Source organism: Echeneis naucrates, chromosome 17 (assembly GCF_900963305.1).
Source record: "Echeneis naucrates chromosome 17, fEcheNa1.1, whole genome shotgun sequence".
NCBI lineage: Eukaryota > Metazoa > Chordata > Actinopteri > Carangiformes > Echeneidae > Echeneis > Echeneis naucrates.
The window spans coordinates 21,974,473-21,999,676 of record NC_042527.1 but is presented as its reverse complement, the minus strand read 5'-3'; the positions used below and the strand labels follow the sequence as shown (position 1 = coordinate 21,999,676).

At 44.7% G+C, this 25,204-nt stretch overlaps 1 protein-coding gene, 1 long non-coding RNA gene and 3 gene segments (V, D, J or C); all 5 read left to right on the top strand.

Moving 5' to 3' along the window:
• The first annotated feature begins 4,009 nt into the window (after positions 1-4,009).
• On the top strand, positions 4,010-23,248 carry LOC115058368 (uncharacterized). Its single transcript, XM_029525719.1, has 9 exons — positions 4,010-4,227; positions 4,447-4,823; positions 6,477-6,698; positions 8,049-8,226; positions 8,910-9,125; positions 9,632-9,679; positions 9,771-10,256; positions 21,873-21,994; positions 22,120-23,248. The coding sequence occupies exons 1-7, from the start codon at positions 4,185-4,187 to the stop codon at positions 10,157-10,159; spliced, it is 1,473 nt and encodes a 490-aa protein (XP_029381579.1). The 5' UTR covers positions 4,010-4,184; the 3' UTR covers positions 10,160-10,256; positions 21,873-21,994; positions 22,120-23,248.
• On the top strand, positions 4,873-5,455 carry LOC115057312 (uncharacterized). Its single transcript, XR_003841922.1, has 3 exons — positions 4,873-4,923; positions 5,117-5,238; positions 5,364-5,455. It is a non-coding gene; the product is annotated as an uncharacterized LOC115057312 (long non-coding RNA).
• On the top strand, positions 10,283-11,149 carry LOC115057310 (T cell receptor alpha variable 3-like). The segment is given in 2 exon segments: positions 10,283-10,439; positions 10,553-11,149. Coding segments are annotated over 2 exon segments (429 nt in total).
• Positions 19,076-19,961, top strand: LOC115058367 (T cell receptor alpha variable 12-1-like). The segment is given in 3 exon segments: positions 19,076-19,121; positions 19,213-19,501; positions 19,853-19,961. Coding segments are annotated over 3 exon segments (444 nt in total).
• On the top strand, positions 20,178-21,080 carry LOC115057311 (Ig kappa chain V region K16-167-like). The segment is given in 2 exon segments: positions 20,178-20,342; positions 20,439-21,080. Coding segments are annotated over 2 exon segments (429 nt in total).
• Positions 23,249-25,204: the final 1,956 nt, after the last annotated feature.

Below are 25,204 nucleotides of genomic sequence, written 5' to 3'. Positions count from 1 at the left end.
GGGATGTGATGTTTTCATACATATTTGAAATAAGACCCTTATGATGGGCGGGAATTTGTTTGTCTATTTCTCTTTTATGCAGTAAGTTTGGGAAGGATGGGCTAATAGTACAAACAAACTAGCAAATCTGAAAATAGCGAAAGAGGTCAGAGTGCTGCAGGTTAAATTTAATGGACAAGGCGTCAAAGGTAGCGAATGTCCCATCTATATAGAGATCACTGAATTTACTTTAGCCTGTTTTTTTCCACTGAATAAAGACAGGATCCAATTTGGCTGGGAGGAAGATGTGATTATCACATATGGGACCATACAAAGAGAGGTCCGTCAGATTAAAATTTAGTCTGAAGTGTGACCAAATTACAACAGGGCAAGAAGAGTACTGCTTAGGAGAGAAGGGTACCTTTGTGGTTACCAGAGCAGGAAGCAAAGATGAAATACAGGCAACAGCTTCTGATTGGTACCAGTCGACATCCGCTGTTTGGGTCCAGTAAACTATTTTTTGTATGTCTGCCGCCCAGTAATAATACATGAAGTTGGGCAGGGCCAACCCCTCTTCTATTTTGTGCCTCTGAAGGAGCACCTTACGAATCCTGGGTGTTTATTACACCATAAAAATTAGGATATTGATTTATCAACTGATCTGAAGAAAGATTTTGGGAGGAAAACTGCGGGCGAGTGAACAACACTGAGGAGCCTGCGGATGTTGGAGAAAGAATGACGGCCCTTAATAAGACCCGTTTGATCTGTGTCAGGCCGGGACTCAAACAGGACTCAGGAGCAGAGGCTTTGTAAGTGACAGACTTTATTCTCAGCAGCAATGACCTCAGAACCAAGTGAAGAAAGAAAACAGGGCTATGAAACATTAACGGGGAGTCACGAGGGAAAAAAAGGGGGTTAGGGGTTAGGGTTAGGGTAAACACGCCGTAGGGAGGAAAAACCTGACTAATAAAACAAAAGAAAACTCACTCATGCTACTAAGCGGAGGATCAAGGTAATTCTATGAAAATGTTATGAACTCAAAATCACTCAAGGAGGAAAACAAAAGCTATGAACATTCATCTATACAACAGATTTTACAAACAAAAAGTCACTCATATGGAGGAAAAAACAAAAGGCTATGTTGAAAAAGAGCTAACTCTGATATAGAAATTACAAACGAAAATTCACTCAGTAGAGGATCAAAAAGGCTTACACAAAGAGACGAAGGCTGTGGCATGGACGAAACACTGGTGTGGGACATGAAACGATGACACACTGGCACAAGACAAGGGGAAGACAGACTATTTGAACTGTGGGGGAAAATGGGGAACAGGTGGAGACAATTGGTAATCAGGAGGACACACCGGAGACATGAGGAAGGGCAAGTGTTCTGAAACGAGAGGAGAGTTTCAAAATAAAACAGGAAATGACGAGACACAGTGAGCCCAGACAAGACAACCTCACCACGGTGTGACAATCTGGAGAAATTATGTCCCTCATTATGGTGTCCAACCTAATGGCAAGTAGCTTAGCAAGCATCTTAACATCTCCATTCAAAAGTGCTACAGGTCGATAAGAGCCACAATCACTAGCATTCTTACAAGGTGTTAGCAGAAGTATAATAGCTTCTGTGAGGGTTTGTGGCAAAGTCCACTGGTCCAGAGAATGGTTAAACATCTCAAGTAAGAGAGGGGCTAATTTCGATGAAAATGTTTTGTAGAATTCGACTGGGTATCCATCTGGACCAGGGGCCTTGAAATTGAGCTGACGACTTCTTTAAGTGCAATGGGCTCGTTCAAATCTGTGCTTTTAACAAGGTTTATAGAAGGAGTGTGTAGGTTATCCAAAGATGTAAGCATGTCTGAGTCGTCCTCTGGGAATTCAGATGTGTATACATTTGAAGGAAATGTCTTGAATGTGTCATTTATTTCAGTAGGCTCAACCGTTACCTCATCAGAGGATTTCTGGATCTGTGGAATGAGTTGAGCTGCCGATCTACATTTCAGCTGATGAGCTAAAAGACGGCCTGCCTTTTCAACGTGCTCGTATATAAAACCTCGAGATCTAAGCAGATATTGTTCAGTTTTCTGTGTTGATATTAGGTTATATTGCATTTGTAGATCCAACCTCTCTTTATACAGTTCAGGGGACGGCGATATGGAGTATCTACGGTCTAATTCACGGATTGAGTCTATGAGTTGGTCCTGCCGTAATTTCTGGGCTGTATTGTGTGTCGTGGTGTAGGATATTATTTCTCCTCTAATTACCACTTTGAGTGTCTCCCACAAAATGGAAGGTGATATCGAGTCTGATTAGTTTGTTTGTATAAAGTTATCTACGGCGGTGGATATCACTTCACAAAAATCTTTATCTGCCACAAATGTTGAGTCGAATCTCCAGCTGCAGCGCTCATCTTGGTTAACTTAAGTCCAGCAAAACTGGTGAATGGTCTGATTCCACAATGGCCAAATATTCAGTTTTCTTAGCAAAGGGTAAGAGGGTTTTATCTATAAAGAAATAATCAATTCTTGAGTACGAGTGGTGCACCTGTGAAAAATCTGAAAATCATTTATTACGTGGGAAAAGAAAACGCCAGCGGTCTACACGGCCCACCTCATTCAGATACGTTGACAGAGCTTCAGCCATCCTAGATGGAGACAATGACTCGGGGCTAGACCGATCTAGAGTCGGGTCTATAACACAGTTCATGTCACCACCAAAGATTAAACGATGCAAGTTCAGATTAGGCAAAACAGAAATGAGTGTAGTTATAAAACTGGCATCATCCCAGTGAGGTGCATACATACAGGCTAGTATGACCTGAGTGTTGAAAATGGAGCCGGTCACTATGATGACACGGCCCAGTGGGTCCAATACGGACTCCTTAAGAGAAAACTGTACATTTTTGTGGATCAAAGTCGCTGTACCTCTTGCCTTTGTATTGAATTGAGAATGATAAAGTTGCCCTCCCCATGGTTTTTTAAGTTTCATATGATCTGCAGTTACCCGCTGCGTTTCATGTAGGAAGGCTATCTCTGTTTTTACCTTTTTAAGATGTACCAAAATTGTTGCTCGTTGCTCGTCCTCTCATGCCTTTTACATTCCAACTGGTAAAGCGTACTGCAGAACCTCCCAGTCTCGCCCTGCTGTTTAATGGTTCAGTCATAGTTATACAGTTTACGGTTTACGTGACCCAGTGACCTCCTCTAAAAGCTTAACATGTGAAAGGATATTGTTTTATCCACAAAATTAAATGCAATGAAATAAAAAAGAAGCACAAATGAATACAATCTGATGTGGCAGTACCAAACATTAAACCCCATAAAACCCCGTTAGTGCGTCTGCTTCCCCAACTGGAGCGAACTGCAGTCCCATATATAACTCACAGGTCTCCCATCGACCATCCACTCATTGACTAACTTGGGAGGGCTCCCAGTTAACTTTGAATAACGCTATAGTTCTGTAACTTCAACCGGATTGGACAGTACTTGTAAACAATAAATGGCTGTTAATTACTGACATCCTTCATCATCACCCTAAATAGTGAAGTTACCCTTTAAAAGAAAAACAATAATGACAGTAAATAGCAAAGTAACCAACGACCCAGATTCACAGTAATGTTTACACAAAGTGCTGCTTGCTCATTTAACACAGTGCAAATAAACATTAACTTTTAAGGTGAAAATCGTTTCTTTATGTCTGTGTTTTAAATTTAGAGTGTTTTAAAGTTAAAATAAATAGGTAGGGCAACAATGGTCTGAGTAATATACACACAGATTTTTGTGTAGTCAGTAGATCCAGAAACGATCCATGTCAAAAGGAACCAAAATCAAAGTTTTGTCTTTGTCCAAACTGAGCAGCCCATCCAACTTTGACTGCACAATTGCCACAGTGGCTGCGGTTTACTTTGCAACACGGCGGTCATAAAAATCTTGGGCTTCCTCAGGCGTCTCAAAAAGGAAACTCTCTCCATCAACGTGACTCTGAGCAATCAAAACGACACTCCACTCTGGTAAAGAGCCCATTTGAGCAGCGTTGAAGGCCGATCTTTTCTTTGCGACCCTTCAGCTTTTCTAAATTAGAGGGTGACATCATGGAGTAGGCGGAGCCTGAGGTCCTCTCAGAGTTCTGTGAAGAGAACATCTGTCAGACTGGATGTTGAACATCAGCTACTTTCTCCTGGTGATTTAAACCTGGTTGTAGAGATGGAACTTTGGCTGTGGATTATTCTTGCTGCTCTTTTCTTTGGTAAGACACAAAGTACAACAAGTTTCCTTCAAACACTTGAACATATTACTGAGCTGTTCATGTTGATGCTACAGAAAACCAGAGCAGATCATTTCTGCTGACATTTGTTACCAAGTGACAATGATCAGGGAAAGTCACATCGATTCTGCTGACTGTTCTCCTTCCATCAATCATCTGTATTGATTCATCTCTTCCTCTGCATGTTCTGTTCTTCCTCAGAGTGTAAAGGAGAAGACCGAGTGATCCAGCGACCAGAAGATGTGACTGCAGCTGAAGGAGACACAGTTACACTGGACTGTGAATTTGAGACAACGGACTCATTTCCCTATTTGTTCTGGTACAAACAAGAAGCTAACAGCTTCCCACAGTACATGCTGAGATGTTCTGCTAAAAATGTAGACAAAGCTCCAGAGCTCGACCAAAAGAGATTTCATGCTGCGATCAAGAACAAGTCAGTTCCTCTGAAGATCCAGAAGCTTCAGGTGTCAGACTCTGCTGTGTACTACTGTGCTCTGCAGCCCACAGTGACAGGAAACAACACAACTCTGTACAAAAACCTCTGGAGCAAAGACAACACAATACTCCACAACATCCACTAGAGGGAGTCTCTGACTGAGAAAAGACTGATGACACAGACGTCAGAGCTCAGAGCTGATGACCTGGCTCCGCCCACTGGAGTCCAGCTCAGCCAATGAGGTGAGCAGAAATGTTGGAGGAAGTAAAAGCACAGTCAGCTTGAAGTTGAGGAGAAGGGCTGTGCAGCAGAGAGGCTGTTTAGTTTGTTCATTCTACTGCAGTGGAAGAACTTTGTTCATCTGCTGTCTGTTTGGCTTCAACTACTCCAAAGACATGTTGCTTTACCTCTTTTTGTTTTTCTCTCACTTCACAGGTGAGTTTGACAACTAATGAGAGTCTGAGTCAGCCTGCTGGATCAACAACATGTTTCACCTCCATTTGGTCACGCACAATAATGTGTCTTTGTCATGAAGTCCTGTACAATCTAGAGATGATGTGAGCTACAGTTGAGCTGTTTGTGTCCACAGAGTAAAACTGTACGGTGACATTTCCCCCTGTCTGCTCCTCTCAGCCTCATGGACAATGTCAGTCTAATGGCTTCATTTTCTGCACTTTTTCAGGAATAAAAGCTCAACACCGAATCTTTCCTGTGAGAGAAGAAGTCAGTGAGAGAGAAGGAGGAACTGTCACACTCAGCTGTCAATATCAGACAACACACAGTGGTCTTTACCTTTACTGGTACAGACATGATTCAGACCTTCAGGCCCCTCAGTTCATTCTCTGGAAAGGAGCAAAGGGAGACACAAGAGAATATAATCCTTCACCGAATAAATATGCCTCCAAAACAACAGACACATCAACTGAACTGACCATCAGTGGACTAACCCTGGCAGACACAGCTCTCTACTACTGTGCTCTAGAAACACAGTGATACAAAGTGTAGGAGAGGCTGCACAAAAACCTGAACACTGATATCTGAGTCCTCTTCAAAGAGGAGGGAAGTGGTTTTCAAACCACAGCTTCATATCAGATGGATTCTGCTAATTCCTGTTTTATCAGAGTCACTGTGGTTCAGCTGCTCATCAAACACTGTGGGAGGATCCACATCAGTGACAGACCACCTGGATGAGGCTTCAAACACAAAGACTCCATGAACCGCAGAAAAGGTGCATTCCCACCAACAGTTCAAAGGTCGCATCTGATAGGAAGCACAAACCAACAAACATTGTAGGGCCTGTTGTTCCAACAACAACGTGATGGAGGACGCCGTGATCAGAGCTTTGTGTTTGTTGTTGTGTGTCCTGAGTGTCATGATAATGACGCAGGTCGAAATGAAACATGCAGATCCTTAATCCCTTTTCTCAGCCAGTTCTTCTCCAGCCACCTCTTGCAGAGACTGAAGGAGTTGGAGTGCGTTCAGCCTCCATAGAACAGAATGCCCTTCATTGTCATTATACAGCTGTAGATTGGAGAGCTTCTCCCTTTTCAGTGCAAAATAGGCATCATTAAGACAAAAAATACAAGAATAAAAGTATAAAATAGAAGGCCAAATGTAGCATCAAATAAGAAATGAAATTCTCCAAGAAAACTCCAGAGATGAATAGAGTCCAACCCCTCCTCAGGAGTAGGGATCCAGAACCAAGGCTGTGCGTAGAAGTAAACCCCACCAGATCCACCTGTAGCACAAACTCCGGCTCCTTTCTCCCCAGTGAGGTGACATTCCATGTCCCCAGAGCCGGCCTCAGCTGCCCAGGTCTGGGTCATCGAGGCCGCCCGCCTTCACTGCCACCCAACTGGCAGTGCACCCGATCCCATCGGTTATCCTGCAGGTGGTGGGCCCACGGGGTGAAGAAAGTGCCACGTTGCTTTTTCGGGCTGTGCCCAATCACCAGGCGCTCGCTGACGGGCCCTCCTTCCAGGCCTGGCTCCAGAAGGGGGCCCCGAGCTTCCTCCAGGCAGGGTCACCGTTTTCTTCCCTCGTTGTTCCATGGGCTCTTGAGAACCATTCTTTGTCTGGCCCCTCACCTGGGACCAATTTGCTGTGGGAGACCCTACCAGGGGCACTTGGCCCCAGACAACACAGCCCCCAGGTTCACAGGGGCCCACAAACCTCCCCACCACAATAAGGTGATGGTTCTCCGGGGAGGGATAGGAATGAAGTAGCTAATAAATTTAAGAACTTTTTTGTAAATATTGGACCGAAACTAGGAAATTACAGAATTAAGAATAGATAATGATTATTTAATAGATAGAAAAACAAAATGTTTCTGAAACCCGTAAAAGAAAACAAGATTATAGGCAGTCAATTCCTGCAAAATCTAGACATCCACTGATTTCAATGATATTGACATGAAAGTAGTAAAAATTGTCATTCATGGGATCTCCAATCCATTAACACACATCTCCAACTTATCACTGCAAACTGGTAAATTTCCTAACAATGTGAAAATATCTAAGGACATTCCTCTGTTCAAAACTGCAGATTAACACCTCTTCACTAATTACAGGCCAATCTCTATTCTCCCACTGTTCTGAAAAAGCTTAGAAAAAGTTTTCATCAGTAGGTTGGACAGCTTTATAGAGAAGCATGGCTTACTTACAGACAATCAGTATGGATTCTGAAGGAACCCATCAACATCACACACACTAATTGAATTAATAGAAGAAATCACTAACTCTATGGATAAAAAGAAATATGCAGTGAGGGTATTCATCAATTAAAAAAAGCATTTGACACAATAAACCATGAAATATTAATACATATTAATATTATATTATAATAATATATTAATACACAGACTAGGAAATCATGATGATGATGAAGAGGAGGATGACACTGATGGTGGAAACCAAAGGGGGATGGCCAGCCAAGCCAGCCAGCAGAATGAGCCACCACCACCACCACTCAGGACGCCACACATCCATCGTGAGCCAAAGCTGATGCCACTCTCTCCTGGTGATGACATTGAACATTATTTAACAACCTTTGAAAGAATTGCCGCACTCTGTCGTTGGCCAAAAGAAGAGTGGGCTATTCAGTTGATTCCTCTGCTCACAGGCACAGCACGTAGTGCTTATGTTCTCATGGAGATAGCTGATACAGCAGACTATGAAAAAGTCAAAGAAGTAATATTAGCTAAATATGAAATCACAGCCGACACTTACAGAAGAAGGTTTTGCTCCCTCGACATCAACCAAGGTGAAACCCCGCGGGAGTTCTATATGCACCTGAAAGACATGTTCAATGGGTCAAACCAGACAGCTCCACAGTCAAAGGAATCTCAGAACTGCTGATCTTGGAGCAGTTTTTGAGGATGGTGGGCCCAGAGTTGGAGGTTTGGATCCGTGAACGTGACCCACAATCTGCAGAAGAGGCTGCTCGACTTGCTGAGATCTTCCTGTCAGCCAGAACCGGGTCCAGGAAAACCACCTTTGGCCGAGATGACTTCACCGGGCACAACAAGTCCAATGGGGGAGAAAGGGGTGGTCAAGATCAGTTTAGATCTCATTCTAATGCCAGGCAGTCCTCTCCTAGTAATAAAATCACCAATAGGAAATTCTTCTCTGGTACTCGACAAGACGCATGCTGCTATCGGTGTCATGAGATAGGTCACACCCAATACACATGCCCCGCCACCAGACAAAGTAAACCACCTCTGCTGTGCTCAGTCCCTAGACCTTCAATCCCAGCCCCAGTTCAGCCAGAGGCACTCACTACTCCAGCACTGGTGAATGGTCAGCGTGAGGAGGCCCTTCTACACTCTGGTTGCTTTCAGTCTGCTGTTCTGCCAAGTTTAGTGCCCAGAGAGCTGTGGAGTGAAGTTATTTCCAACATTAGCTGTGTTCATGGAGATGAGAAACCGTACCCTACGGCTGAGATCTATATTACAGTTGGTGGTCAGACCTACCTCCTGACAGTGGCATTAGTCCCCACACTGCCATACCCAGCTGTCCTTGGTCATGATGTTCCCCCACTGCTTGACTTGATAGAGCAGGCAAGACATGGAAAGCAGCTCAGCAGGGAGGAAAACATAGGGGCTACTGAGGAAGCAGCTAAGCAGCAACGACAGTCAGATCCTCAGTCAGTAACCACTGCATGTAATATTGTCACCACGAGGGCTCAGAAAATGAAGAACACCCTTGAGGAGTTACCTTTTTTCATGCAGAGCTACAGTCAGGGCCAGTCAAGCAGCCAAAGTCTAGGGCCCAGAAGAGGAGGGAAAAGCTTTTGGCTACAGCCAGGGATGAGTGTGAGGGAGCAGCACAACCCAACCAGTCTTTGGATTTCCACATTCCTTCTGATATAGCAGCACTGCAGCAAGAGGACTCCACATTAAAGCCATGGTTCGACAGGGTATCAGAGGTTGAGGGTGTGAGTCAAGGTAAGGTCGACTTTAGCAGACACAAAAAATGTGTACACACCGATGTCAAAGACTTCTGTGCTTCAGATCTCGTCTGGGTCTCCTCAGTTTGGTCGCCTCAGCTGCTCGGACCAGTTAACATATCACAACTGTGGTATGATACTGTTTTATAACTAGATAAAGGAGATGGGAGGATTAAAAAAGTTTTTTTAACTTCTTCCTACTCCTTTTTGAGCTGTCCGAATTGTTTGTTAGGTATATTCTGGATTTAGGTATGAATATTTTCTTTTTCCTGTACTGATATCACTATCTGATTTTAAGCTCAAAATAAAAGATCAAATCAACATCAACATCAACAGACTCCTGTCTCCAACAGACTCCTGTCTCCAACAGAGTCCTGTCCCCCACAGAGTCCTGTCCCTGTGATCAGGCTCCTCCTTCTAATCCTCCCCCTTCGTGTTGATGAACACTCAGAGTCCACAGTCTGCTTTATACTTGCTGGAGCTCACAGTGACTCCACACTGCAGATATGAAGGCTCTGTTCATCTCAGTGCTGCTGGCTGCTCTGTGCCGTGGTATGAACACTGCTCTGTTTCTGTGATATCAATCCAACACTGACATGATTCTTCCATTCAAACACTGATACTGTTTGTTGGTGTTTTACAGAATGCAGAGCACAAAAAGACAACGTGGTGCAACCACAAGGAGACGTGACTGCTGCTGAAGGAGAGGCAGTGACACTTCACTGTGGATACAACAGCAGCTCAACCGGTCCATCTCTCTACTGGTACAGACAGGATGGAAACCAGAGCCCCAAATTCATCCTGAGCCGCTTCAAACTGGATGAAGGAAACACAGAAGAGCACTTCAAGGAGAGATTTTCATCCAGTCTGAATTCTGACCTAAGATCAGTTCCTCTGAAGATCCAGAAGCTTCAGGTGTCAGACTCTGCTGTGTACTACTGTGCTCTGCAGCCCACAGTGACAGGAAACAACACAACTCTGTACAAAAACCTCTGGAGCAAAGACAACACAATACTCCACAACATCCACTAGAGGGAGTCTCTGACTGAGAAAAGACTGATGACACAAACGTCAGAGCTCAGAGCTGATGACCTGGCTCCGCCCACTGGAGTCCAGCTCAGCCAATGAGGTGACTTGTTGTGTCCACCCAAACTGGTGACATCTGGATGAAGTGTTCCTTCTCCAAACAGCCCAAAGCTTCCTCCTCCTGATCTCTGAACTTTTGTTTCTTTTCTTCAAAAGTCAGAGTGTCTGAAGATGCTCTCACTGCATCACTGTGGGATGGTTCCTTTGTTTCTCATCATACTAAAAGGTGAGTTCAAGCAGGAGGAATAAATGAGTTCAGAGGATCTGTTGGTTAGAAACCACTGGAACACACAATCAGAGTTCAACATGGTCTTTAACAACATTTCTCTGTTTCTTCAGGTGTCAGCTGTCAAGAACTGAATCCAGTCAAGACTGAAGAGTCCAGTTCAGAAGGCAGCTCTGTCACTCTGTCCTACAATTACTCCAAAGATCCAACTGGGAGTGATTTCTTCTTCTGGTATCGACAATATCCAGGAAAACCACCAGAGTTCATCATCTCTCACTCAGGAACAGGTTCAGGGGCGAACGGTAAAATTGATGGAATGGAGATAAAAGTGGAACAAAAGCAGATCCAGATGAACATCTCCTCTGCTGCAGTGTCAGACTCTGCTGTGTACTACTGTGCTGTGAGGCCCACAGTGACAGGAAACAACACAACTCTGTACAAAAACCTCTGGAGCAAAGACAACACAATACTCCACAACATCCACTAGAGGGAGTCTCTGACTGAGAACCTTCTCTGGTTTCTAATGATCCAGTCCAGAGTCTTCTCTCTCATGAGACACAGTTGTGATGAACTCCAGTGTCACTGCAGCAGTTCTCCTACTGTCTCACTGATCGGTCCTTCTCAGTCTCTGGAGGAGAATTTCTATCAGATCCTGGTCCCCTGTCGTGGTTTTCCTCAGGGATCGGTCTGAGGAACCATTTTATTTTCTATATCCATGTTACCTCTGAGACATATCAGTTCTGTTTCCAACATCAAATCAAAATCAAATCAGATTTATTTGTATAGCGCCAAATCATAACAAAGTTACATCAAGGTACTTTACATATAGAGCAGGTCTAGACCAAATTCTTTATAAATTTATTTAAAGAGACCCAACAGATCCCCCGATGAGCAGGAAAAACTACCTTTAAGAGGCAGAAACCTCGACCAGAACCAGGCTCAGGGGGGGCGGCTATCTGCCTCGACCAGTTGGGGAGGGAGAGAGAGAGAGAGAGAGAGAGAGAGAGCGAGCGAGAGCTAAAAGAGTAGAGGACTTTTTAACTGTACGCTCTGTCATACAGGAAAGTTTTAAGCCTGGTCTTGAAAGTTACTAAAGAGTCCGCCCCCCGGACCGATGCTGGGAGTTGGTTCCATAGAAGAGGAGCCTGATAACTGAACGATCTGCCTCCAGATTTACTCTTGGAGACTCCAGGAACCACAAGTAAACCTCCATCTAGAGAGCGGAGTGGCCTGCTAGGACAGTAAGGAACTATGAGCTCTCTGAGATATGATGGAGCTTGGCCATTAAGAGCTTTATATGTTAACAGAAGGATTTTGAATTCTACTCTATATTTTACTGGCAGCCAATGAAGAGCAGCTAACAGGAGAGATGTGATCTCTTTTCCTAGTTCCTGTTAATATTCGTGCAGCAGCATTCTGAATTAACTGAAGGCCTTTTAGAGATTTGTTTGGACATCCAGATAGTAATGAGTTACAGTAGTCCAGCCTAGAAGTTACAAATGCATGGACTAGTTTTTCTGCATCATCCTGAGAAAGGATGTTTCTGATTTTCCTAATGTTTCTCAGGTGGAAGAAAGCTGCCCGACTAACTTGTTTTATGTGAAGGACAAAGGACATGTCCTGGTCAAAAATTACTCCAAGGTTTCTTACAGTGGAGCTGGAGGCCAAAGTGATGTCGTCCAGACTGATGAGATGATTAGATAGTATTTTTCTGAGGTGCTTAGGACCGAGTACAGTAACTTCTGTTTTGTAAGAGTTGAGAAGTAAAAAATTTCCAGTCATCCAGACTTTTATGTCTTCAAGACATGCCTGCAGTCTGACTATCTGAGTGACTTCATTTGGCTTCATTGATAGGTACAGCTGAGTATCGTCTGCGTAGCAGTGGAAATTGATGCTGTGTTTCCTGATAATGTTGCCTAGAGGAAGCAGATAAAGCGTAAAGAGGATTGGTCCAAGTACGGAACCCTGCGGGACTCCATGACTGACTACAGTACATGAGGAGGAGCTGTCGTTTACATGAACAAACTGATGTCTATCTGATAAGTAGGATTTGAACCACCTTAGTGCAGTTCCTTTAATTCCAATTTCATGTTCCAGTCTCTGTAGTAAAATATTATGATCTATGGTGTCGAATGCAGAACTAAGATCTAGAAGGAGAAGTATGGAGGCTGATCCGTTGTCTGAGGCCATTAGAATGTCATTGGAGACTTTAACCAGCGCTGTTTCTGTGCTATGATGGGCTCTAAATCCTGACTGAAACTCTTCAAACAAACCATTCCCATCCAGATGCTCGTGTAGTTGTTTTGCTGCAGCTTTCTCAATGATTTTAGAAATAAATTTAAGGTTCGATGTGGGTCTATAGTTAGCCAAAACATCTGGATCAAGATTAAGCTTTTTAAGTTGGGGTTTGATGGCCGCGGTCTTAAGTGCCTGAGGTACATAACCCAGAAATAAAGTCAGATTAACCAAATCTAGAATGAACGGCTCAGTTAAATAAAAGATCTCTTTAAAGAGGCTAGTTGGTACTGGGTCTAATAGACAGGTTGACGGTCTGGATGATGAAATTATAGAAGCTAGCTGTGAGAGATTCAGAGGTGAGAATGATTCCAGATGTAAAAGAGGCGTCGTAGCTGATTCAGGAGTTGCTGTATTCAGAAGGAGATTTTTATCTAACGTAGGCAAGAGCTGATAAATTCTTTCTCTGATTGTGAGAATTTTATCTGTAAAAAGTTAATAAAATCATCACTGCTTAGAGCTAAGGGGATCACTGGTTCAACTGAGCTATGGCTCTCTGTCAGCCTGGTTACAGTGCTGAAGAGAAACCTGGGGTTGTTCTTGTTTTCTTCTATGAGTGCTGAGTAATATGAACTTCTAGCACTGCGGAGAGCTTTTTTATACGTTTTTAGGCTGTCTTTCCAGGCTCTGTGAGACTCTTCTGACTTACTGGAATGCCAGTTTCTTTCTAATTTCCTTGATGTCTGCTTCAAGGCACGGATTTGGTAATTATACCAGGGAGCCATCCTCCTCAGATTGAATACTTTCTTTTTGAGAGGGGCGGCATTATCAAGATTTGAACGCAGTGTGGCCATAGTGCTAATCACAAGGTCATCAACCTGCGTATGGGAGAAATCCTCATTTGAATTTAGATCTGGCATTGTTGGGAATGATGACCGAATGTTCTCTTTAAATTTAGCCACAGCAGCTTCAGATAAACATCTTCTATAGCTGAATTTATTCCTAAATGCTGTGGAGCCCATTAAAGTAAACTCAAATGTAATAAGGTAATGGTCAGACAGGAGAGAGTTTTGGGGAAGAATCGTTAGCTTGTCAATTTTAATGCCACATGTTAGAACAAGATCAAGGATATGATTGTAGAAGTGAGTGGGTTCATTCACATGCTGGGAAAAGCCAATTGAGTCTAGTAGGGAAAGAAACCCAGAACTAAGGCTGTCGCTTTCTACATCAACATGTGTATTGAAATCTCCCAGAATAATGATTTTATCTGTCCTGAGGACTAACTCTGATATAAACTCAGAAAACTCTGATAGGAATTCTGAGTACAGACCAGGTGGACGGTATACTGTAACTAACAGAACTGGTTTTTCACCTTTCCAGTCCGAGTGGGAGAGACTAAGAGTGAGGCTTTCAAAAGACCTGCAGCCAGATTTTGGTCTGGGGTTGATTAATAGGCTTGACTGAAATATTGCAGCCACCCCACCTCCTCGACCTGTGGTACAGGGATATGAAAGTTAACATGGGGGGGTGTAGCTTCATTAATGCTAACATACTCATCCTGCTGCAGCCACGTTTCAGTTATACAAAATAAATCAATATGGTGATCAGCTATGAGATCGTTAACTAGTAGAGATTTTGATGATAATGATCGAATGTTCAACAGTCCACATTTGATCGCAGTGTGATTTGAGACTGAATTTGTGGCTGTTTTCATTTCAGTTAAGTTTTTGTTTTTAGCTCCTCTTTTGTTTAATTTGGGTTTATTAACTTTTCTAAATTTAGGTGGTCAGGGGACAGACACAGTTTCTATAGACCTAAACATAGACAGAGACTCTATTCTATTCTCAGCAGGTGACCGCTCTGACTGAGGCGCAGAGGAGCGTGTTAAACTGCGGCTCTGCCTCCTGGTCTCGACTCGGGATTGTCAGGGTTTTGGATTTCTAATAAAATCGGCCATATTCCTAGAAATGAGAGCGGCCCCGTCCACGGTGGGATGGACACCATCTCTCCTAATTAGACCAGGTCTCCCCCAGAAAGACTTCCAGTTATCTATGTAGCCCACGTTGTTTTCGGGACACCACCTCGACAGCCAGCGGTTAAATGACGTCATGCGGCTGTACATGTCATCACTGGTCCGATTGGGGAGGGGGCCGGAGAAAACTACAGTGTCCGACATCGTTTTAGCAAAAGTACACACCGATTCCACATTAATTTTTGTGACTTCCGACTGGCGAAGTCGGGTGTCGTTACTGCCGACGTGAACTACAATATTAGCATATTTACGTTTACCCTTAGCCAGCAGTTTCAGATAAGACTGGATGTCGCCTGCTCTGGCCCCCAGGATACACTTAACTATGGCCCCAGGATACACTTCACTGTGGCCCCCAGGATACACTTCACTATGGCCCCCGGGATACACTTCACTATGGCCGCCGGGATACACTTCACTATGGCCGCCGGTGTCACTAACTTCACGTTCCTCAGAATAGAATCACCTTCACTAGAGTCGGCTTTTCAGCGGGAGTGTCGCTGAGAGGGGAGAACCTGAAGCTCAAAGCACGTGACACTGCTTTTAGATCTGGGGATCCACAAAGCTACAAAGATGCACGGAAGAATCTGCGGAGAGGAATTATAAAGGCCAAGCGCAGTTACCAGCAGCGCATAGAGGCCCACTTTTACAGCAACAACTCCAGAGGCATGTGGCAGGGGATTAAGACACTGACTGGCTACAATAACAACACAACAGCCACAATCTCATCAGACAGCACCCTCCCAGATACACTGAACCAGTTCTTCGCTCGCTTCGACCGTCACAGCGAGAACTCAGACACCCTCCCTGTCCCACCAACCAACAAAGACCTGCTCCAGCTGCAGCCACACCAGGTCAGGGCCACCCTGCGCAGAGTCAACGTGAGGAAAGCACCCGGCCCAGATGGTGTCCCCGGGCGCGTACTCAAGGCCTGCGCGGACCAGCTCGCAGAGGTATTCACCACCATCTTCAACCTCTCGCTTCTGCAGTCTGTGGTTCCTGCCTGCCTCAAATCAGCCACCATTGTTCCTATACCAAAGAGGAACACAGTGAACTGCCTGAACGACTACCGCCCGGTTGCTCTCACCCCCATCATCACTAAATGTTTTGAGAGACTTATACTCCCCTTCATCAGATCTGCCATCCCTGCTGACCTCGACCAACATCAGTTTGCATACAGAGCAAACAGGTCGACAGAGGATGCGGTCATAATGGCGACCCACACAGCCCTCACTCACCTGGACCAGAGCAACACCTACGTGAGGATGCTGTTTGTGGACTTCAGCTCAGCATTTAATACAGTTATCCCCCAGAAACTAGTTATGAAACTGAGCAACTTGGGCATCGGCAGTTCACTGTGTGCATGGTTATTGGACTTCCTCAGAAACAGACCCCAACGTGTCAGGATGGGAGATCGCACCTCTTCCACGCTCATCCTGAACACTGGAACACCACAGGGGTGTGTCCTCAGCCCTCTCCTATTCTCACTCTTCACCCACGACTGCTCCCCCATCCACCCCACAAACACCATTGTTAAGTTCGCGGACGACACCACCATTGTAGGACTGATTAAGAATAACAATGAGTCAGCCTACAGGGAGGAGGTCAAACACTTGACGGACTGGTGTTCCAATAACAACCTGGTCCTCAACACAGCCAAAACCAAGGAAATCATTTTGGATTTCAGGAAATCCAAAAAGACGGTGCTCCCCACCCTCTCCATTAAAGGAGAGGAGGTTGAGAGGGTGGAGAGCTTCAAGTTCCTTGGAGTACATATATCGGCCGACCTCACCTGGGCCGTCCACACTTCGTACCAGGTGAGGAAAGCCCACCAGCGTCTTTACTTCCTCAGGAAGCTAAAGCAGGCTCACCTCCCCCGCCCCCTGCTGGTTAACTTTTACAGGGCATCCATCGAGTCCATCCTGACCTACTGCTGTACAGTGTGGTCCACCAGCTGCACAGCCAAGGACAGGAAGGACCTGCAGCGGGTGGCGAGGACGGCGGAGACAATTATTGGGACCACACTTCCCCCCCTCAGAGACACTTACGCTGGCCGACTGAAAAAGAAGGCCAGAAACATCAGCACAGATCCCTTACACCCCGGTTATCCCCTATTCTGCCCCCTCCCCCATGGAAAGAGATACCGCTCTCTCAAAGCCAGAACTACAAGACTCATTAACAGCTTCTTCCCCCAGGCCGTCAAAGCCATCACCCCACCCCCACCCCCACCCAAAGACTGACAATGGCCACACTCACTACCAAGTGCAATATCCCTTCCCCCCCAAAGACACCTACCTGCTGTAAATAATGACATTGCCATAATGTAAACTCTTTTGCACTACAGTATACACTGTTTCCCGTATTTATCATACCCATTCCCATATTTATCATAACCATTCCCGTATTTATCATACCTTGGAAATACTTATTTTATATTTTATATTTTATATTTTATATTGTTTTTATTGAGATATCGCGCTTTTGTGTTTTTCTTGTTTTTCTTTCTCGCTGCCATGTGGAGCTGCTAAGCATATTTTCACAGTTAATGTTGGTGACAATGTGAACAGTGACAATAAAGGATTCTATTCTATTCTATTCTATTCTAACCTGTTGGAGGTGAACCGGGGGCTGCTGCCTACGACTATGCCTCTTGTCTCGGACAGTCACCCAGCCGCCCTGACTAGATCCCGGCTGCTCGGGAGCCACTGAGGGGGAGGAAACTATCTTAGCTGCCGTATGTACTCGTCTAGGTTGGCCCGCACCGGCTACAGGGGGGGGGCTAGCTACACTAGCATAGGTTGGGCTAGCTAAAGTGCGGAGCCGGGATTCTAACTCATTAATCTTCGCCTCCATTTCTACCATCATCCTACATCTATGACAAGAGGTGCTATCATAAAAGGAGGCAGAAGAATAACTACACATGAGGCACAGAGAACAGGAGAGGAGAGGAGGAGGAGAAGGAGGAACAGAGAGTGGAGACAGAGAGCTAGAGGACATTGCTAATCGGGTAGTTTGATTAGCGGAGGAGCAGAAACGGTTATAACCTTTGGAGAAAGGGGAGATATTGACTTTTAAACCTAGTGTTGATGTGAAAATAATTTTCTGCCTGATTACTCGAGTGAATTAGGAAATAATAGCAGAAGAACAGTGGAAACAACACACGAGATGAAAAAGCACAACAGAGAGCACAACCGCCAGTGACCGGAAATGACACAACACGCTTACCGTAGCCACATCTGTATGTGTAGCCACATCTTCCAAACTATTTTTAATTGTCTGTACAAGAACTTTACGATATCAGGTGCGCTTTTATAAACCCGGTAGGGGACTCCATTTGGCCCTGGGGCCGAAGAAGCCTTCGCACGCCTGACTACCTCCTCTACCTCCTTCCACCTAGGTGGTCTAACATCCATTTCCTGATCTATCTCCTCTAATGGTGGCATGTCAGGTGGAAGTCCTACTACTCTACTCTGTTCAGAATCTGAATATGTATTTCTCAGGTACTCTTCTACTTCTGTCTTTGTTACTTTGAGCTGCTCTCCCTTTTCCTGGTTAAACAATCCTTTAACAAACTTGAATGGGTCCCTGTAAAATGCTGTTCTTACATATTCTTTCTTTTTCCTCTTTTTCCGAAGACATTCAGCCCTTCTAAGTACTGCCAGCCTGCTTCTCAATTTCTCTTGCAACACATTAATTCCCTCTCTCTTCCTCTGTAGCTCTTCTCCACTGCTTTATTAATTGTCTTCCTTCTTTAACTAGTTGCTCCGTTTCTCTTTGCTGTCTGGAATTAGCTACTTGTACTCTTCCCTCTTTCTATCTTGCACCCCAAATCTTTCTACACCACAGGAGTAAATGGTGTCTCCCATCTTCTCTAATCTATCACTTGAGTTTCCTCCTAGTCAGCTCACAATTATTGAGTCCCTGTTGACTGTCTGCCATTCTTTGCTACTATTTGCCCTCGGCCATCTAACTCCAGCTTTCTGCTCCATATTTCTCTCTGACTGGCCTGTTCACCTCAGCATCAGCTGCATCCCTTCTTATAACCTCCTCCTCCACCTCTGTGGCTGTGTTGTTGATATCCTTCGAACTATTTTCTTTTTCCTGTACTGATATCACTATCTGATTTTAAGCTCAAAATAAAAGAACAAATCAAGATCAACATCAACAGACTCCTGTCCCCCACAGAGTCCCGTCCCCCACAGAGTCCCGTCCCCCACAGAGTCCCGTCCCCAACAGAGTCCTGTCCCCCACAGAGTCCTGTCCCTGTGATCAGGCTCCTCCTTCTAATCCTCCCCCTTAGTGTTGATGAACACTCAGAGTCCACAGTCTGCTTTATACTTGCTGGAGCTCACAGTGACTCCACACTGCAGATATGAAGGCTCTGTTCATCTCAGTGCTGCTGGCTGCTCTGTGCCGTGGTATGAACACTGCTCTGTTTCTGTGATATCAATCCAACACTGACATGATTCTTCCATTCAAACACTGATACTGTTTGTTGGTGTTTTACAGAATGCAGAGCACAAAAAGACAACGTGGTGCAACCACAAGGAGACGTGACTGCTGCTGAAGGAGAGGCAGTGACACTTCACTGTGGATACAACAGCAGCTCAACCGGTCCATCTCTCTACTGGTACAGACAGGATGGAAACCAGAGCCCCAAATTCATCCTGAGCCGCTTCAAACTGGATGAAGGAAACACAGAAGAGCACTTCAAGGAGAGATTTTCATCCAGTCTGAATTCTGACTTAAGATCAGTTCCTCTGAAGATCCAGAAGCTTCAGGTGTCAGACTCTGCTGTGTACTACTGTGCTCTGCAGCCCACAGTGACAGGAAACAACACAACTCTGTACAAAAACCTCTGGAGCAAAGACAACACAATACTCCACAACATCCACTAGAGGGAGTCTCTGACTGAGAACCTTCTCTGGTGTCTCATGATCCAGTCCAGAGTCTTTGTCCAACATCTTGCTCCATGCTGATGACTCTGTCCTCTGTGTCTCTGGTCTCTCCTCAGAGACTCTATTTGAATGAGTCCAGCTCAGCTTCCTTCAGTTCAACACCATTAAAACCAAAGTCATGTGGTTTAGTGTGGTTTAGCGTGAAGGGTTCTGTTCCTGTGAACTGTTACCTCCTTAAATCCCCGGTCCAGATGGGACCATCCTAGTCCAGGTCTCTACATAAGAACCCTGGGTTTCTGGCTGGACTGTACTGTAGCCCTCCTGAACCACAGTAAGGTCAAACCCCAAACTGTCTTCTAGCCCAGAACTCCCTCCACCTTCCCTCCCTGTGCTAACGGACTCTCGTTCCAGCGGACTCTGGTGACATCACATACAGGTCGGCATGGAAACGCTGTTTATCATTCTGCTGTCTTTAAAACACACCACTGCTCCTTTAATTTTTATGTTAACTGTCCATCCTGACACAGCGGTCGGATTATTGCTTAGTTCATATTTAAATACCGCCCCACCCCCCAGGTGGAGGAAGAAGCTGCTAGGGTGGAACAGAGAGAAGAGACGCAGAGATTCAGGGAGGAGCTGAGCTGTTACTGAGAGGACACAAACCACCAACATTACCTTTATTCAACATGCTGTCGTTGGACTATTATGGTCTGTCTCTGCTGCTCCTTTCCATTATTACAGGTATGTTAGATTCTGTCACAAGGAAAAGGTTGATGTCATTATTTTTGGAATGTGATGCATTTATGGACACGTCCACAACTTTCTATGTTTCTTCAGGTGTCAGCTGTCAAGAACTGAATCCAGTCAAGACTGAAGAGTCCAGTTCAGAAGGCAGCTCTGTCACTCTGTCCTACAATTACTCCAAAGATCCAACTTTGAGTGATAATTTCTTCTGGTATCGACAATATCCAGGAAAACCACCAGAGTTCATCATCTCTCATTTAGGAACAGGTTCAGTGATGAACAGTAAAATTGATGGAATGGGGATAAAAGTGGAACAAAAGCAGATCCAGATGAACATCTCCTCTGCTGCAGTGTCAGACTCTGCTGTGTACTACTGTGCTGTGCAGCCCACAGTGACAGGAAACAACACAACTCTGTACAAAAACCTCTGGAGCAAAGACAACACAATACTCCACAACATCCACTAGAGGGAGTCTCTGACTGAGAAAAGACTGATGACACTGTCGCAAGGCAGCACACAGGAAGTTGAGGTAACAGGAAATGACATCACACACAATGAGGAGGAGGGGAGTTTACAAATCAGAGACACCTGAGCTGGAAAAAAAGGAGGGAGTTAAAATGAAGGAGAACAAAGGATGCAAACAGAAACAGTGTGAGAAGTGAGACAAGGAAAGGAAGGAAAAAGGAATCCACAACTGAGGAAAAAAAAAAAAAACACAAAATAATCAGAATGAACTGGAAGTAGCATGAAAAAGAACCTGGTAAAGGAGAAAAGGATTGGGCTCTGTGGAACAGACAGCATCAGGCCGGTTTGGAACCTGCAAAAACCCTCTCTGACCAGGTGGACTGTTCTCCCTCAGATAAGTCCCTTCTTCCCCCCCTTACTCTCCCGGCTTCTCCATCTGGCTGCTGAATTCACATTGTCTCTCCGTCTCCACCTCCCTTCATACACCCATCTCAAAACTTTCCTCTCTGACTTCCATTACTTCCAGACATTCATCTACACACACACACACACTTATGAACTGAACTTCAAATGTTGATTATTTTATTGGACTGTTGTTTTGGATTTTGTTTGAAAGTCATTGATTGTAAATTTGACCTGGAGTTAAATTGTTTGATATATATTTGGTTGGAATTTGACTTATTCTCAGAAAATGAAGTTGTAAATATTCATTGTTGACTTAAAGGAAATGTTCAACCCTGAACTGATTTTTGTGGAGTCCTCCACTACAACACAAATGTCAGAAAAACTCAGAGTTAAATCTCACTGAGGAAGAAGCTCAGAGCTGATGACCTGGCTCCGCCCACTGGAGTCCAGCTCAGCCAATGAGGTGAGCAGAAATGTTGGAGGAAGTAAAAGCACAGTCAGCTTGAAGTTGAGGAGAAGGGCTGTGCAGCAGAGAGGCTGTTTAGTTTGTTCATTCTACTGCAGTGGAAGAACTTTGTTCATCTGCTGTCTGTTTGGCTTCAACTACTCCAAAGACATGTTGCTTTACCTCTTTTTGTTTTTCTCTCACTTCACAGGTGAGTTTGACAACTAATGAGAGTCTGAGTCAGCCTGCTGGATCAACAACATGTTTCACCTCCATTTGGTCACGCACAATAATGTGTCTTTGTCATGAAGTCCTGTACAATCTAGAGATGATGTGAGCTACAGTTGAGCTGTTTGTGTCCACAGAGTAAAACTGTACGGTGACATTTCCCCCTGTCTGCTCCTCTCAGCCTCATGGACAATGTCAGTCTAATGGCTTCATTTTCTGCACTTTTTCAGGAATAAAAGCTCAACACCGAATCTTTCCTGTGAGAGAAGAAGTCAGTGAGAGAGAAGGAGGAACTGTCACACTCAGCTGTCAATATCAGACAACAGAAGATAATGTTTGGCTTTACTGGTACAGACATGATTCAGACCTTCAGGCCCCTCAGTTCATTCTCAGGAAAGGAGCAAAGGGATCCACAAGTGAATATAATCCTTCACCGAATAAATATGACTCCAAAACAACAGACACATCAACTGAACTGACCATCAGTGGACTAACCCTGGCAGACACAGCTCTCTACTACTGTGCTCTACAAACACAGTGATACAAAGTGTAGGAGAGGCTGCACAAAAACCTGAACACTGATATCTGAGTCCTCTTCAAAGAGGAGGGAAGTGGTTTTCAAACCACAGCTTCATATCAGATGGATTCTGCTAATTCCTGTTTTATCAGAGTCACTGTGGTTCAGCTGCTCATCAAACACTGTGGGAGGATCCACATCAGTGACAGACCACCTGGATGAGGCTTCAAACACAAAGACTCCATGAACCGCAGAAAAGGTGCATTCCCACCAACAGTTCAAAGGTCGCATCTGATAGGAAGCACAAACCAACAAACATTGTAGGGCCTGTTGTTCCAACAACAACGTGATGGAGGACGCCGTGATCAGAGCTTTGTGTTTGTTGTTGTGTGTCCTGAGTGTCATGATAATGACGCAGGTCGAAATTAAACATGCAGATCCTTAATCCCTTTTCTCAGCCAGTTCTTCTCCAGCCACCTCTTGCAGAGACTGAAGGAGTTGGAGTGCGTTCAGCCTCCATAGAACAGAATGCCCTTCATTGTCATTATACAGCTGTAGATTGGAGAGCTTCTCCCTTTTCAGTGCAAAATAGGCATCATTAAGACAAAAAATACAAGAATAAAAGTATAAAATAGAAGGCCAAATGTAGCATCAAATAAGAAATGAAATTCTCCAAGAAAACTCCAGAGATGAATAGAGTCCAACCCCTCTCCAGGAGTAGGGATCCAGAACCAAGGCTGTGCGTAGAAGTAAACCCCACCAGATCCACCTGTAGCACAAACTCCGGCTCCTTCCTCCCCAGTGAGGTGACATTCCATGTCCCCAGAGCCGGCCTCAGCTGCCCAGGTCTGGGTCATCGAGGCCGCCCGCCTTCACTGCCACCCAACTGGCAGTGCACCCGATCCCATCGGTTATCCCTGCAGGTGGTGGGCCCACGGGGTGAAGAAAGTGCCACGTTGCTTTTTCGGGCTGTGCCCAATCACCAGGCGCTCGCTGACGGGCCCTCCTTCCAGGCCTGGCTCCAGAAGGGGGCCCCGAGCTTCCTCCAGGCAGGGTCACCGTTTTCTTCCCTCGTTGTTCCATGGGCTCTTGAGAACCATTCTTTGTCTGGCCCCTCACCTGGGACCAATTTGCCGTGGGAGACCCTACCAGGGGCACTTGGCCCCAGACAACACAGCCCCCAGGTTCACAGGGGCCCACAAACCTCCCCACCACAATAAGGTGATGGTTCTCCGGGGAGGGATAGGAATGAAGTAGCTAATAAATTTAAGAACTTTTTTGTAAATATTGGACCGAAACTAGGAAATTACAGAATTAAGAATAGATAATGATTATTTAATAGATAGAAAAACAAAATGTTTCTGAAGCCCGTAAAAGAAAACAAGATTATAGGCAGTCAATTCCTGCAAAATCTAGACATCCACTGATTTCAATGATATTGACATGAAAGTAGTAAAAATTGTCATTCATGGGATCTCCAATCCATTAACACACATCTCCAACTTATCACTGCAAACTGGTAATTTCCTAACAATGTGAAAATATCTAAGGACATTCCTCTGTTCAAAACTGCAGATTAACACCTCTTCACTAATTACAGGCCAATCTCTATTCTCCCACTGTTCTGAAAAAGCTTAGAAAAAGTTTTCATCAGTAGGTTGGACAGCTTTATAGAGAAGCATGGCTTACTTACAGACAATCAGTATGGATTCTGAAGGAACCCATCAACATCACACACACTAATTGAATTAATAGAAGAAATCACTAACTCTATGGATAAAAAGAAATGTGCAGTGAGGGTATTTATCAATTAAAAAAAGCATTTGACTGAATAAACCATGAAATATTAATACATATTAATATTATATTATAATAATATATTAATACACAGACTAGGAAATCATGATGATGATGATGATGATGAAGAGGAGGATGACACTGATGGTGGAAACCAAAGGGGGATGGCCAGCCAAGGAACTGAGGAAGCAGCTAAGCAGCAACGACAGTCAGATCCTCAGTCAGTAACCACTGCATGTAATATTGTCACCACGAGGGCTCAGAAAATGAAGAACACCCTTGAGGAGTTACCTTTTTTCATGCAGAGCTACAGTCAGGGCCAGTCAAGCAGCCAAAGTCTAGGGCCCAGAAGAGGAGGGAAAAGCTTTTGGCTACAGCCAGGGATGAGTGTGAGGGAGCAGCACAACCCAACCAGTCTTTGGATTTCCACATTCCTTCTGATATAGCAGCACTGCAGCAAGAGGACTCCACATTAAAGCCATGGTTCGACAGGGTATCAGAGGTTGAGGGTGTGAGTCAAGGTAAGGTCGACTTTAGCAGACACAAAAAATGTGTACACACCGATGTCAAAGACTTCTGTGCTTCAGATCTCGTCTGGGTCTCCTCAGTTTGGTCGCCTCAGCTGCTCGGACCAGTTAACATATCACAACTGTGGTATGATACTGTTTTATAACTAGATAAAGGAGATGGGAGGATTAAAAAAGTTTTTTTAACTTCTTCCTACTCCTTTTTGAGCTGTCCGAATTGTTTGTTAGGTATATTCTGGATTTAGGTATGAATATTTTCTTTTTCCTGTACTGATATCACTATCTGATTTTAAGCTCAAAATAAAAGATCAAATCAACATCAACATCAACAGACTCCTGTCCCCAACAGAGACCTGTCCCCAACAGACTCCTGTCCCCCACAGAGTCCTGTCCCCCACAGACTCCTGTCCCCCACAGAGTCCCGTCCCCAACAGACTCCTGTCCCCCACAGAGTCCTGTCCCTGTGATCAGGCT